The sequence below is a fragment of the Silene latifolia genome, chromosome Y, assembly GCF_048544455.1.
Source record: "Silene latifolia isolate original U9 population chromosome Y, ASM4854445v1, whole genome shotgun sequence".
NCBI lineage: Eukaryota > Viridiplantae > Streptophyta > Magnoliopsida > Caryophyllales > Caryophyllaceae > Silene > Silene latifolia.
In genome coordinates this window covers 281,124,603-281,140,046 of record NC_133538.1, presented here as the reverse complement: position 1 = coordinate 281,140,046, position 15,444 = coordinate 281,124,603, and the positions used below count along the sequence as shown (strand labels likewise).

The 15,444-nt window shown below is 37.2% G+C and overlaps 1 protein-coding gene across 1 annotated transcript; it reads right to left on the bottom strand.

The window, feature by feature from the left end:
- Window positions 1-11,286: 11,286 nt before the first annotated feature.
- On the bottom strand, window positions 11,287-13,172 carry LOC141630792 (replication protein A 70 kDa DNA-binding subunit B-like). The gene is made up of 7 exons (XM_074443546.1): window positions 12,965-13,172; window positions 12,772-12,874; window positions 12,564-12,691; window positions 12,410-12,488; window positions 12,192-12,303; window positions 11,920-12,098; window positions 11,287-11,837 (listed from the first exon to the last, which is right to left on the bottom strand). The coding sequence occupies exons 1-7, from the start codon at window positions 13,170-13,172 to the stop codon at window positions 11,672-11,674; spliced, it is 975 nt and encodes a 324-aa protein (XP_074299647.1). The 3' UTR covers window positions 11,287-11,671.
- Between the last annotated feature and the right edge of the window lie 2,272 nt (window positions 13,173-15,444).

The window sequence follows — 15,444 nt, the reverse complement described above, 5'->3', positions numbered from 1 at the left end:
GCGGCAATCGCTAAGATTATCCGAATGGAACGTAATATGACTACAGGTGAAAAAATTTCATCATAATGCAATCCGTGCACTTGAGTGAAACCTTTTGTCACAAGTCGTACCTTATAGGTATCTGGTTCCGCGTCTACAGAATGCTTTATTTTGTAAAGCCATTTACACTGTAGAGGTTTTACCTTATTAGGTAAATCAACTAGATCCCATACGTTATTCTCATACATGGAGTCCATCTCGGATTACATGGCTTCGAGCCATAGCTTTGAGTCGGAACAGGCCATAACACCTTTATAGGTTGCGGGTTCATTACTTTCTAGAAGTAAAACGTCATTCTTCTCGACCATACCAATGTATCTATCCGGAGGATTAGAGACTCTACCCGATCTCCTGGGTTCCTCAGGAATATTAACCGTATCATCAGTTGGAGGAACAACTTCCTCCAGCCGTTCCTCGGTTGTTGGTCCTGGAATCTCCGACAGCTCGAAGGTTCTATTACTCGTCTTGTTCTCGAGAAATTCTTTCTCTAAGAACGTCGCACTAGCCGCAAGAAAAACTAGATGTTCGGTAGGCGAATAGAAGTAATGACCAAATGTTCCTTTTGGATAACCTATAAAGTATGTCTTGACCGATCGCGGGCCGAGCTTATCCTCGTGTCTCCACTTGACATAAGCCTCGCAGCCCCAAACCCGAATAAAGGATAAGTTAGGGACCGTTCCCTTCCACATTTCATATGGAGTCTTGTCGACAGCTTTAGTCGGACTACGGTTAAGTATAAGAGCAGCTGACAAAAGAGCAAATCCCCATAATGAATCAGGCACTACCGTGTGACTCATCATGGATCGAACCATATTAAGTAAGGTTCGATTTCTCCATTAGGACACACCATTTAATTGAGGTGTTCCAGATAGAGTTAACTGTAGAACGATTCCACAGTCTTTAAGGTGTTGATCAAACTCATTTGAAAGATATTCGCCACCCCGATCTGAACGGAGTGCTTTAATCTTTCTACCCAGTTGGTTCTGTACCCTGTTCTAGTATTCCTTGAATTTCTCAAAGGACTCACTTTTATGCTTCATTAAGTAGACATATCCGTATCTACTTAAATAGTCCGTGAAAGTGATAAAATATCTATAGCCATCTCTAGCGGTAATTGACATAGGTCCACATACGTCAGTATGTATGAGTCCTAATAGGTCACTAGCGCGTATTCCAACACCTTTGAAGAAAATTCGAGTAATCTTGGCAATGAGACATGATTCACACGTGCCATATGTAGAAAAATCGAATGCAAAAATAGTCCCATTATCGACGAGTTTCTTCACGCGTTTCTCATTTATGTGTCCCATTCGACAATGCCATAGATAGGTTTGATCTTTGTCACCAACCTTTTATTTTCTTATTATTCACGTGTAATACTTCCGTGGTTTGGTCTAAGAGGTAAATTCCATTCATGGAAACTGCTTTGCCATAAATCATTTCATTGAAAGAGAAAATACAGCTATTATCCTTTATTGAAAATGCAAAACCGTCTTTAGCAAGTACGGAAACAGAAATAATGTTCTTAGACAAACTGGGTACATAGTAACAGTTATTTAAAAATAACTCAAAACCACTAGGGAGTTGGATTACATATGTTCCCTTCAAGACAAAGAAAGAACTCGTGCTCCATTCCCGACTCGCAGGTCCACATCACCTTTTTCAAGAGGTATGATGTTCTTTAGGCCCTGCAAATGATTACACAGATGAGAACCACAACCAGTATCAAGTACCCAAGTTCCGAAACTTGCATGGTTAATCTCAATCATATGAATATAAGATGACATACCAACAGGAATGACGCGGCCTGCTTTGATGTCCTCACGGTAGACGGGACAGTTCCTCCTCCAATGTCCAGTCTTGTGACAATGGTGGCACTCAATGTCACCGCCCTTGCTCTTTGCCTTGCCCTATGAGCCACTAGTCTCACCGGGCCCACTCTTACCGTTTCCTGGCTTTTTAAACTTTGGCTTACCTACAGCTAGGTCGCCATGAGCCTTGCCCTTACCTTTGCCCTTGTTGGAAATCGTGAGAACATCCTGCTTCATGCTCCCACTCAATTTCATATCCTTCTCGGTCTGTACGAGAAGGGAGTGTAGCTCATGAGGACTCTTTTTCAAGTCATTCATGTAGTAGTTCGCCCTGAAAAGGGCAAAACCATCGTGAAGAGAATGAAGCATTCGGTCTATGACAATACTCTCACTGATTTTACAATCAAGTGCCTCCAGCTTCTCGACATTCTCAATCATGTGAAGAATGTGTGGGCTAACCGGTTGGCCCTTCTGGAGTTTCGCATCAAAGAAGCGACAGGTATGCTCATAAGTAACGATTCTCGTTGCCTTTGAGAACTCGTTAGTGAGTGTGGTGAAAATCTTGTTCGCACCTTGGGCAATGAAGTGTCTCTGCAAATTGGTTTCCATTGCAAAGATGAGTACGTTCTTTATCGCACCCGCTTCCATAACGAAGTCACTATAAGCGATTGACTCGTTGACTCCTGCATTGGGGCCTGGGTTTACCGGTATTGGCTGAAGTAAGTACCTGAGCTTACCGTCAGCAATGGCAGCATTCCGTAGTGCCGCCTCCGAGTCCGCAAAGTTGGACCCGTCGTTTTTCAGACGTGTGAACTGATTCATTTCGTCCATGAATATTTTCAGCCAGGACTCGCGTCCAAGTGTGGAACTAGGCATTTGGATTGCGTTATTTCCAGACATTTTGTTGTAACAGTATTATCAAAATAAACGTGTTCTACACCGCGAGAAGAAGAATAAAAATAATAATCATGTGCATCGTTTATAATTTTTAAGTCTAATGAACTACTGTCATAACGCGAAGACTCAAAACATTTATATAATTGACCTCCCTCAAGAATTATATAAATGATCCCAAGACTCATTTATCTGCAAGTTGATAAGCTAACCTTTTAGCTAATTCTACCGTTAGAATTCTTGGTCGATAAAGTTCTGTAAATACTATCTTTAGTCTATCATAATCACGAGAAACTCTTCAGACTATGATGTTTAGGTAAATTAAGTCAACACAACTACTTACCCAACGTAGAAGGGGTCATATTATGCCTACCGACGAAGAAGGGATTCATAGTTGTTTGCCCTTATAAAGACTAGTCTCAATTTCCGTTTTAGAGGAAGATCCCATCAACTTTATTTTAATTCATTTTAAGTGAACTAATATCTAGCATGCGTGAATGAATAAACTAAAGTGATGGCTTAAAAGCATGTGACATCTGTATGTCTATGAAAACTAACATATAACCTATATGTGTCAATTTTCATGCATTTTAGTAGTAGGTGGTTTGGTTTTAGGCGGAATATGATGCATAAACTATCATGTGAATGAAAAGCAATATGAATGAAAACGTAAAACAATAAAAGTCCTAGTGTGGCCTATCCTATCAAAATGAACATTAAATACAAGTTTGGAATCCATCCATGGACCCGCGAAGCTTGTCTTGATGTTCCATCTTGATCCATGTAGCGGGAGTGAGCTCCAATCTCCATCTTTAGTCTTCTTTTGAAAAATACAGTAAATAAAATTTACATAATAAACCTATTTATTACATTCTAATTTCAAAACCCAAAACTAAAGAAAAATAAAGGAGATTCGAGATCTCATAATTACATAAAAATTAATGTTTTCATCATTACGCATTATTACAAATTACAACCGATTCATTCAAATTACAACCGATTGCAAATTACAACCCACATTAAGTATTACAAATTACAACTGATTGCAAAAAAAAATACGTAAATAAATTCATTCAACGATTCATTCAACAAAAAATAAAATGCATCAACTAAAAAAATTAAACGTACAAGACATAATTCATTAATTATGATGATTAATTTTATCCAAACCACCTATTTAATTGATAAAATTAAGTGACATTTCTGCAATTAATCACATTAAATTTAATCTTAATTCATATTAAACTTGTAATATGAGTTTAATCCATCAAAATTTTAAACTGCTTTAAAATAATTAGGTATCTTTAAATTGTGAACCGTTTCACAATAACTAATTGGCCAAAACAAACAAAAAAACAAAATCCTTTATTTCTTTTAATGTCTCGGCAAAAAAAAAAAACAGAGAAACAAAATTTTTTTTTTTTTATTTCAGCTCGGCTGAAAAAAAAACAGAAAACAAATTTTTTTTCTTTTCTTACGTTAATTCCTCAAAAAAAATAAATCAGCCCCTAATCTTTTCTCGGTTTTTCAGGAAAAACCGAATAAAAAAAACGAATTTTTTTTTTTATGTTCTGCCCAACATGTGAACAGTCAAAATTAAAACAACCGTAAAAATTTTTAAATAGGCATTATGCCCTAAATATCAAAAAACATGATTATCGATGAACAAAAATCGTTTATGGTTGCTATTAACAAGATTAGCATATGAATTAATGGAATAAGATTAACCGTATATGCCAAAAACTATATAGCAAAAACAAATTTTTATATCATCAACACGACAATTCCCATATACATTCTAACTTAATCTGCATTAAATCAAAACATCTACCAATTTTTCATTTAATCATTCTAACTGATTAAAACAACAATATGAAAAATAAAATTGGAAATATCATCAAGAAAAGGAACAAAAACCGGCTGCTCAAAAAAAATTCCAATCGGCATAAAATTATTTCAGCCGTGCCCCTTTTTTTTTCTTTTTTTTTTCGAAACCCTAAAAATTGTTTGCATCCAATTTTTATGAAAATCATCAAAATAAAATTCATGGCCTTGGCTCTGATACCACTTGTAGGATTTATCTGTATGCATCCCTTTAAATTCAAGGATTATAACGAATAATGAAGTGATGATAACGAGTCATAAAACTAAATTAAAAAACAAAAGCATATAGGATTAAGAAATAACCTTCGGTCCTAGCAAATACGGCCTAAGAACAATATCGAAGTAGATATTCGCCTATCAGTTGCACCCAAGACGATATGAGATATGCCCTTTGATTTTGCTAGAATCGATCCAAAAATCACTGATTAATTTTTAGGTTTTTTTTGTGTTCTTCCGATGAGAGGAGGCAAGAATTGGGAAAAGGAATTAGGTTAAGAAAATTCCCTCATCTCCCCTTATAACAACCGAGTATATGGAGAAATAGGGTGGATTTTCTTTTCCATAATTTCGGCCCAATTTACCGAAATTAAGAGAGTTATTTCTCTTATTTTCGGTTATTCCAAAAATGTATAAAATGTGTAAATTGTCATCTAGTGAGGATCGAACCCATGACCTCTTGGTTTGAGTACCCTCACTATTACCAAATATAACCGATTACATTTAATTACAAATTAACAGATTAATTCGTCCAAGCTAACATTACATATATTTAATTAAACATAACATATTATATTCAATTTACGAATTGACAGTTAATTCGCCTCAACTAATATTATTTAATCTTCATTAAATAATTGTCTCATCAACACATTGACTAACTATTTAGTCATATAAAGCATCAATGTGATTATATTTCTATAACCACATCTCTCAAACACATCCTATAGGTGTGACCTTTAGGGACCAGTTGATCACCGCTATCTGTATGATAATAACGTCAAACTTTCTAGCAAGCCAACTGTTATTAGGTAATCGTTAATCAACTGATTAAAATACGAAGTATACCCTTGTGAACCTGTAAAAGATTTACAAATGTTATCACACTAATTTGTGGAGGACACAAGCTCCAACAGTCAGATGTTGTAGTGAAGGTAGTTTCTGCATTGTCTTTGTCTGAAGTTTCTATGGAACTGGCCTGTGCGCAGGAAGAAGGATTTGCATTCGGGTTTGTTGCTGAAGTAGTTGGTGATTGTGGCAGTTCTTCAGTAATATCAGCAACTTTTTTTAACACCCAATGCAATACATTGTTCATTGACAACATAGTGTTTGGGGCTACTTCAATTGATATTGGGGAAGTCTGGAGTTGGTTTTTGAGCAGCTCAAATCTTGTCAAGTCCTCCTGTTTTCTAGCAATGAAACTAATTAAAGATTGAATAAACAACCTGGAACTCTACAAAAAAGTATATTGCATCCATCATCATAAAACGAAAACATTTGGCAGTATTCTTTGGTACAAGTATGCAGAATTCAAGCTTATTAAGCAAATTATATCTAATTGCTTATGTTTCGTGAAATGCAGTTTAGCACTCAACCAATACTAAATCTACCCCAATACTCAGTGCTTCTTCATTTGACAAATAGTTTGCCGACATACACACCCTTACCCCCAATATAGTTAACCTAATGGTTTTGTTTTTGGGAAGCAAGCCGACAACAGGCCAATAATCAAATCTACCAACGGTCACAAATTCCTACAATAGATCAAATTGTTGCCACTTGCAAAAGCCAGAGCTCAGAATTTTGAAGGGCGCACGAGTATCCTTAATCATCATACCTCCCCCTGCAACATCTAATCATAATGACTGATTATGTGTGTTACTTCATTCGACTTCCAAAACTCGATACGGGTAGCATGAAGCTCCAGCATACCTATGGCCACTAGGACACTTCTATTGAACCATATACATATGAAAACTCCCGAAATTGGAATCTGCAGCTCTTGGAGACAACCAATATCCAATGCTTAAAACTCAAGTACAACTAAACAAGATAAGACACCAGTCACACCACTAAACTTTTCAATTCCCAAAATTTGAAGGGCACTCGAGTATACTTATTAATCACAGCTCCCCCAGCAACTTCTAAGCATAATAACTGATTATGTGCCTTACTTCAATTGCATTCCGAAACTCCTGATGGGTAACTCAAAATAGAAAGAAGATAATAGGTCGCTGATGCCAATAGACTGCATCATAGTACTGCAGTTTAATAATCAATCGGACTACCGGCAGAAAGATACATGCAAAAAATATGGAAGACACTGTCATGACCTATATTCAATATTATGTAGAAATAAACGCACTATCTGATGTGAATCGCAAGCGGAAGTCTTAACTTGTACTAGCAAATAGACGAAGGATCCGAATGCACTAGGTGCAACCCGATCAATCCGTATATTCGTAGCGAGATTTGAATGAAAAGGAAGGGATATTTGTCGTAGCTAGACCTATAGCTACGCCAATGGGTGAATTGTTTGATACTCGTCAAACAATCCGACTTAAACTTAGGATCACGTCCCTCGTTCAAGCAAGGTGCGAAATCGCGTTTCGACCTCTTAAGCGAAACTACTCGTGTAACAACACAAGAAGACAAGACAAGTTTTAGAGAATACTCTCAAGTTTTTACTTCAAAATTGGATGATAAACAAATGAGGACTACAAGCCTTATATAGGCCGAAATCCTTGGTGCCCAAGGCTAGTCTTTAATGCCTTGTTGTAAATTCTAGGCTATGTGGAAGAACTAGGCAAGACTAAACCAAAAACTAGGTAAGACCTTTGTAAAAACTAGGCTATGACAAAAACTAGGTGAGCTTATTCAATGCATTTGGTCTAGCCCATTTTCGAGGTTCATCCTTGCTCCACACGGTTCTACCCGTCCCATTGGCGGGTGATCATGCACTTTTCTCGACTCTTATTCGAACCGATCCATGCTTGGTGACTCGGGTTGTCTTGGTTGCTTGTTTCGAGAATTATTTCATCAAGATGATTCGTATTCACATCACTTCCTCCCCCTTTGAAAGGAATTGTCCTCAATTCTTGCCTCGATATCTTAGGGATCAAAGATGAATATTATAAACCCGAACAAGCCCGAACACGTAGTCGAATCATCTTTGATGCCACCGGGATCAAAACAAATTTGGAAATTAGATTCAAACTTGATTAAGAACATGAAGCAGTTTACGCACCCCGTTGATCTCTTCTTCTGCTTATCATCTTCAATGTAGTCTTTATGTTTATCCCTCTGCGGTGATTTGAATTTGTAATGAGTATTGTCAATCACAACCATTTTGTGCCATCTATGCTTGTGCCTTACTTTCTTGTGATTTCCTTCCCACCACCTTCCATGCACAATTCTACCAAAATCCAAATAATGGTTGCTCGAAGCAACAAGATCATCATGAGCTCCCATGAAAATTGACTTCAATAAGAAATTAGAGTTCCCACCAAGTAGCTTCTCATCAATGTATTTATCAATTGGTGATCGATACAGTTCTTTCACTTGAGAATCAAAATTAATGTGATCGCCTCCTGGTAGGACCTCCACCCATTCGGCATGTCTTGGATTCAGATTCTGCTGCCTGTTAATGTAGATCACATAGAACTCTTTGTCGTACGGAGGGTAGTTGAGTCTAGCACCACCAAGCTTCTCGGAAAAGTATACGATAGGCTTCTTTCCTCGTACCAACACGACACCAATTCCAACACTGCTGGCGTCACACTCCACCTCAAATGGTTGGGTAAAATCTGGAACTGCCAACAACGGTGCCTCGCAAAACTCTTGAATTATCGTCTCGAAGGCCCTTTGAGCGGCCGCGGTCCATACGAATGCTCCTTTCTTTAAACACTCGGTGATGGGACTAGTGATGGTACTAAAGTTCCGAATAAACCTTCGATAAAACGAAGCAAGTCCACGAAATGACTGGACTTCCGTGATGGACTTAGGGGTAGGCCACGACTTGATTGCCTCAATTTTGGTTTGATCAACTGGAACCCCGTCTTTAGATACCATATAGTCGAGAAAGATGACACTCTCGACCCACAACGACCACTTCTCCTTCTTTTCATAGAGTTTCTGCCCTCGAAGTATGTCGAACACCTCTCGAAGGTGTAGGAAATGTTCTTCCTCAGTTCGAGTGTACCACAAAATGACATCCAAATAGACGACAACAAATCTGTTCAAGAAAGGTTTGAGTACCTCGTTCATGAGTCGCATAAAAGTACTTGGAGCATTGGTCAATCCGAATGGCATGACGGTCCACTCGTACAACCCATGTCTAGTCTTGAACGTGGCTTTCCACTTATCCCTTTCTCTCATTCGCATCTGGTGATAACCACTCCTCAAGTCGATCTTAAAAAAGATCTCGGACTCATGTAACTCATCAAGCATGTCGTTAAGCCTTGGGGTAGGAAAACGATATTTGATAGTTATGTTGGTCATGGCTTGACTATCAATGCACATTCGCCACGTCCCATCCTTCTTTGGGACAAGTAGAGTAGGGACAACACATGGACTTATGCTCTCGCGCACATAACCTTGTTTCATCAATTCCTCGATTTGCAATTCCTTTGTCTCCATTGGATTGCATCTATAGGCGGCTTTGTTTGGTAAGGGGGCTCTGGGTAGGAGATCGATTTGGTGTTCTATCCCTCGAATAGGTGGTAAACCAGCGGGTAGTTCCTCGGAGAAAACATCCTTGAATTCCTCATCCGAGATTGGCACAAGATTAGGATTATCCTGAGTTGCATCGTCATAACTTGTATGATCACCTTCTTCCATGTGAGTTTCATCATAAACTTCTTCCAATTCTTCATCAAAAACCATTGGTAGATTTGGATCAAATAAAGAAGTACCTCCCGCATGAGGTTCATCCAAGTTGGCAAATATGTCATCTTCAATCACATCTTTAATTTGATCATCATCACTCAATGGCTCTATAATCTCGTCCTTTTCTCTTTCTTCGAAATTGAACGCATCACTCAATCGTTCCTCCTTATCAAACATCTCCTCCCGATAAGCAACAGCGTCTCTCAAGGTATTCAATCGTTCATTTGGACACGCGCTTTGATAGTACCCAAACCCCGGATACTTTAAACACCGTACTTTGGTGAGACTTGTTTCCTTAGAATCGGGCGTTCTTGCCGTGGAACTAGGGGTGGCAGCCGACTTGGGTTCGCCAACACTACTCATCGGACTCCCTTGGTTGAGATTGGCGATCTTACGATAAGTCGCAAGCGTTAAGTTGCTGGAACATATTTCTTGCGCAATTTGCGTTTAAGAGAATCCCAAGATGATAATTTCTCTTTTCTAGCGTGAGCACGCCTTGCTTTCAAACTCTCGTACCATAGTGAAGCCCTTCCACTAAGTCTTCGAGTAGCATACTTGCAGCATTTCGCGTCATCCAGACCTTTGAATCAAACATCCGTTCAATTTTCCTCTCCCATTCGAGGTAATCCTCGGGATCCGTGCCTCCCACAAACTCGGGTAGTTCACTTACTTTGAATTCTTCTCGACTTTGTTCACCTCGACGTGGTGTTCCACGTGGGCTAAGTTCGGAAAGATTTTGTAGTGCTTCTATAACACTTTGAAGGAGATTAGGATTGTTGGGATCCATATTTTTTTTTTTGATGAATAGTACCGTGAACAGTACTGGACGTGAACAGTAACTTTTTTTTTTTTTTTTTTTGAAGAAATCAAGACCCCTGGATCGTCTCGATTAATGGAAATCAAGAGCCGAAGCTCTGATACCACAATTGATGTGAATCGCAAGCGGAAGTCTTAACTTGTACTAGCAAATAGACGAAGGATCCGAATGCACTAGGTGCAACCCGATCAATCCGTATATTCGTAGCGAGATTTGAATGAAAAGGAAGGGATATTTGTCGTAGCTAGACCTATAGCTACGCCAATAGGTGAATTGTTTGATACTCGTCAAACAATCCGACTTAAACTTAGGATCACGTCTCTCGTTCAAGCAAGGTGCGAAATCGCGTTTCGACCTCTTAAACCTAACTACTCGTGTAACAACACAAGAACACAAGACAAGTTTTAGAGAATACTCTCAAGTTTTTACTTCAAAATTGGATGATAAACAAATGAGGACTACAAGCCTTATATAGGCCGAAATCCTTGGTGCCCAAGGCTAGTCTTTAATGCCTTGTTGTGAATTCTAGGCTATGTGGAAGAACTAGGCAAGACTAAACCAAAAACTAGGTAAGACCTTTGTAAAAACAAGGCTATGACAAAAACTAGGTGAGCTTATTCAATGCATTTGGTCTAGCCCATTTTTGAGGTTCATCCTTGCTCCACACGGTTCTACCCGTCCCATTGGCGGGTGATCATGCACTTTTCTCGACTCTTATTCGAACCGATCCATGCTTGGTGACTCGGGTTGTCTTGGTTGCTTGTCTCGAGAATTATTTCATCAAGATGATTCGTATTCACATCACTATCCCTTCGGTTGTATCCATCAATTTGTACAAAATGATCGAAAACTAATCATGGACTCACATATCAGGGTGTGCTATTAAAAAGCTAAAAACATAATCTTGATTTTTTTTCTTGTACATTATCATATTTAAAAATTATAATGGCTGTACTATTGTTCAAAACAGTCTCACTTGTATTGTCACAATATATAATACTCAAGAATTGCTTGTACAAATATATTCCTCGCAAAAAATTTCAATACTAACTTGTGACTTTGTCACTTGAAAAAGAAGCCTTCAGCTAAACTATTCACCAATTAACAGCAACTTACAAACTCATTCACTAAAGAAACAATTGCTAGCAGCACAACCAAGACCTACTTACTACATTTTTAATTGGAAATATACCATATCGAAAAAAGTAAAAAAGTTTTAGGGAGGTGGATGAAGGAGGCGGTTAATAGCAACAAGCGCAAATGTTTTTGAGTTAAGAACAGTTGTTAATAGTTATATGAATAGAAACCCTGGACCACCTAACTATGTTATTGAACTACATGCTTATATATGATAGCTGAATTGTGAGAATAAAGTGGAAAGATGTACCGAATGTTTCATTCTGAAAATATTTGAGGCAGGCATGTTAAAGATTTTCTCACTATCGGTAGTGAAAGCTGTTATTGGTAGTATGCCAGTTCCATCAGAAACTTTACAGTTAAATGTCACCCTGCAAGGCGTGGATTTAAATTGTGTTTTCAGTGTGTATTTTAGTCCATATGTGCATATATACATGTAAGAAAGGTTTGTACCTTGGAACGGATTTTGTTCCTGGTTTTGAACATTGTGGACAAGTCATGGATTTTCCAACAGGAGTGTCTGTGCGTTTGTTGCAGCTTGAACAACCTAAGTATGCATTGATTTTTTGAAAGTCTGGTTCTGGGATTGTTACTTGCAATGTATATTTTTCATCTTGCAGAGTAGTATGTGCCTGCACATTAGATAACCGTATGGTAATTTTATATTACAAGTGCTACATAAATGGTACATAAGTGATTGTTTTGAAATTAAAAGTAGATATTACCTTCTTCATGCGCAGTGCCGCGATTGTTATGCTTTGCTGGTTTCCCATTAAGCCTTTTAATGTTAAAATTTGTGCCTCGATGTGACATAGTTTTGTTTTGTGGTTAGCAGCCCTGCATGATCAGAAAAAATATATTAGGAATCGACATTTCTTTAACATATATACGAGGCAACTTAAGCATCTTGGTTGTAACTATTTTGGTAGGGTGAGCAGGTTACCAGTCTTCCAGAGCACGTGACTTATCACCGTCCGCTGAATGCACAATTGTTGTAGACATTGTTGTTGTCATAGAGAAGCCTGTAAATGTCTATATATTAAACATTTGAAAGTCGGATATGCAATGTAAAATTGGAAGATGGGATATGAGAGTACCTCTGTGCGGTGAGACCTTGAGTGCAGTGAAACCAACTACTTGAAGTTGCTCTGCTTTTTGTATTAACAAATCACATTCATCCTTAGCTAAGTCGTTCCAAGCGGAAATAAGTAATGGTTGTTCAGTGCTTGTGTTTTGTACATAAAATATTTTTATATTAGTAAGTAACTTATATATGCAAGCATTGTTTTCAAGCGAGTTAATTACCTGTGATCAATTATCATAATTTCCCGAACACATATTACTCGGCCTTCATCTCTGAGGATTCTACGTGCTTCTGCTTCTACAAAGAGAACTACAGAGACAATATCTAGACATTTATGTTAAGGTGTTAGATACAACGGTTATAGATCGTAAGTAAAGCAGTATGTATATGCAGTAGGCCTTTTCGGGTTCTTACCATATTTGTCGTTCGGGTCAGCTGTTTTAGGAATTTGTGCAATGTTTCTATATTCGGGCATGATGATGCCTTGGCTACTGTCAACTGGTTCTACAATGGCTGGTTTTCCAAACTGCATTTGGTAATTTAAATCTGATGCAGATACTCTCCATTTCTCGTCGCAAGGTTTGATAGGTGCATTAGCAATTTCATATTGACCATTGTACATTAAACGTTCTTATACCCGTCAATTTGTTCTCCAAAGAGGGTGTCGCGCATTATTGTTCCCTAAAGTTACCAAAGTCATTGTTAGAATAGAATCTTATTATAAATAAAGTTGAGCTGTAAATTATTGCTAACTTACAATAGTATTAAAAAGTAATCATACCTTTTCATCTTCTAAAAGCAAGTTCTGGTAAAGCGTACCCTTTATAGGGGAACGTTTAGGACGACCCTTTTCAATTACGTGTACCGGAACTTTGTAATTCTTGCTTGATGTTGTTAATTGACTAAGATATACCTTATTCGGCTTCATCTTGCATGTATTGAAAATTGGTTTTAGTTAAACATGTGTTATTATTAACAACCAAAGAATATCTTCTCGATCGAGAATAACACATAACATCTATCAGGGTCATCCATGTTAAGTGCAATAAAATTTAAATAATAAAGGACATGCTAAGAATGACATGAGTCCATGGGATACTTTGCGTAAACAGGATGATAAGCAAGGTGAAACAAGGAAAAGATGAGAAGACCATACTACAGTAGGAAAAAGGCAAGGCAGATAACAGCTTTAATGCAAGTTAATAAAAGATCACAAATTCAGTTAACTGTTTTTCACCAGATTTCGGACGTTTTTCCTTTTTTTGAGACAAAAGAAAACTGCAGTGACCTTTTCATAGTGAGAGACTACTTGGGTGATTCCCAAAGATTACAAATTTAAAAGAAGACGGTTCATTAGTCAGCATCTAAACTGGTAGACAAACATAACCAATTGTCATATTAGATACTCTCTCTATTTCTTCATGGTCTTTTAATTTTTCAAAATATCCCCCATTTATTTTGCAAAGAAGGAAAAATACGATGAAAAAACTACTCTTTTATGAAGAAAATCATAACAGAAAGCGCAGAAATATATAGCACATATAGGCAGGCAGTAACTGAAGCAATCAGAAATACATCCAACTGCTTTACAATCTTTTTGCATTTATAGTTTAACTAAGTTGCTATAGACTTAGAAGAAGAGCCAAGGCCACAGTTTCAAGTACAAAACCTGGTTATACATATAAATATAAACCTATGGTTTGCCGATAATCAGGCAAAAAAATATGATATTCAGTTATGCTAGACGAAATCAGCTATGCGTCATGATAAATGATAAAACAGGGGTAATTGCATGCATAACCCATAAAACTCCTTTTTAAATTTTATGAACATTCCATATCAATACCATCAAATCTCACACACATATTCAAAATTAGAAGATAAATAAAAAAAAAAGTAAACGATTAACTTTCCCCTTCAAAATTTCTACTCTAAAAGTCATTAGCAGCAGTAGAAAATGATTAAGCAGTCAACAATCAATCCACCAAAGACACCCTTTGAGAGTTTGAATCAATGGGAGTCGCAACACTTGCATGCAACATGACCCGAATTAGACAAAACATCAAACACTTGGAGTGCATCCCCTAAAAACGAAGACAAAATTATTGAGCAGTAGATCGAACACGTAAAAAGCAAAATTTAGATCACAAAAAAAATTATAGAAGATACACACAAGCAATTCAATTTAGCATCAAATAAAGTACATGCATACTTACTGCAAGATTGATGAACATGCAAATATAAAGACCATAATATTTTCTGGAAATATATACATGCAAACTGAATTAGTTATATTTTGACAATGTGCATGCATTGGATGAATGAACAAATTGTTAAAAGAAACGCATTTGCCATGAAGATCAAGAAATAAAGATTAAAGAATTAGAGTACATGCAAAAATCAAGAATCATAACAATAAGAATGAAGAATATACACCTACAAAGAAGGAAGAAAAGATGTAGTAGAGGAGATCATATGCATGCAATTAGATCTACAACATAAAAATTTGATGCATAATAAGGAAATAAAAGTTAGAGATGAATGGACATACTTTTAAGATGAAATTCTTAGTTGTTTGTGCTTATCATAATGTGGATGTTGGTTTTGATTCACTTGTCATTATGTGTAGTGTAGCTCTCCTTTTATAAGTGGTAAAAGGTTAGGCAGAAATTGCATAGCCTTTTAAAAGGTACAAGAAAAGTAATGTAAATAAATAATGCATTTAATTATGGAAAAATGTCTTATTATAGTATAGATTACTATTATTTGTGGTATGATAATGAAATATTTTTGAAAGTAATATTTCTGATTTCTGTGAATCTGTTTGTATTGAATTTTTTACGTGTAAGTAATTTGGCGATGTAATGTAGCCAGTGAGTTGGGCTTCTTTTTTT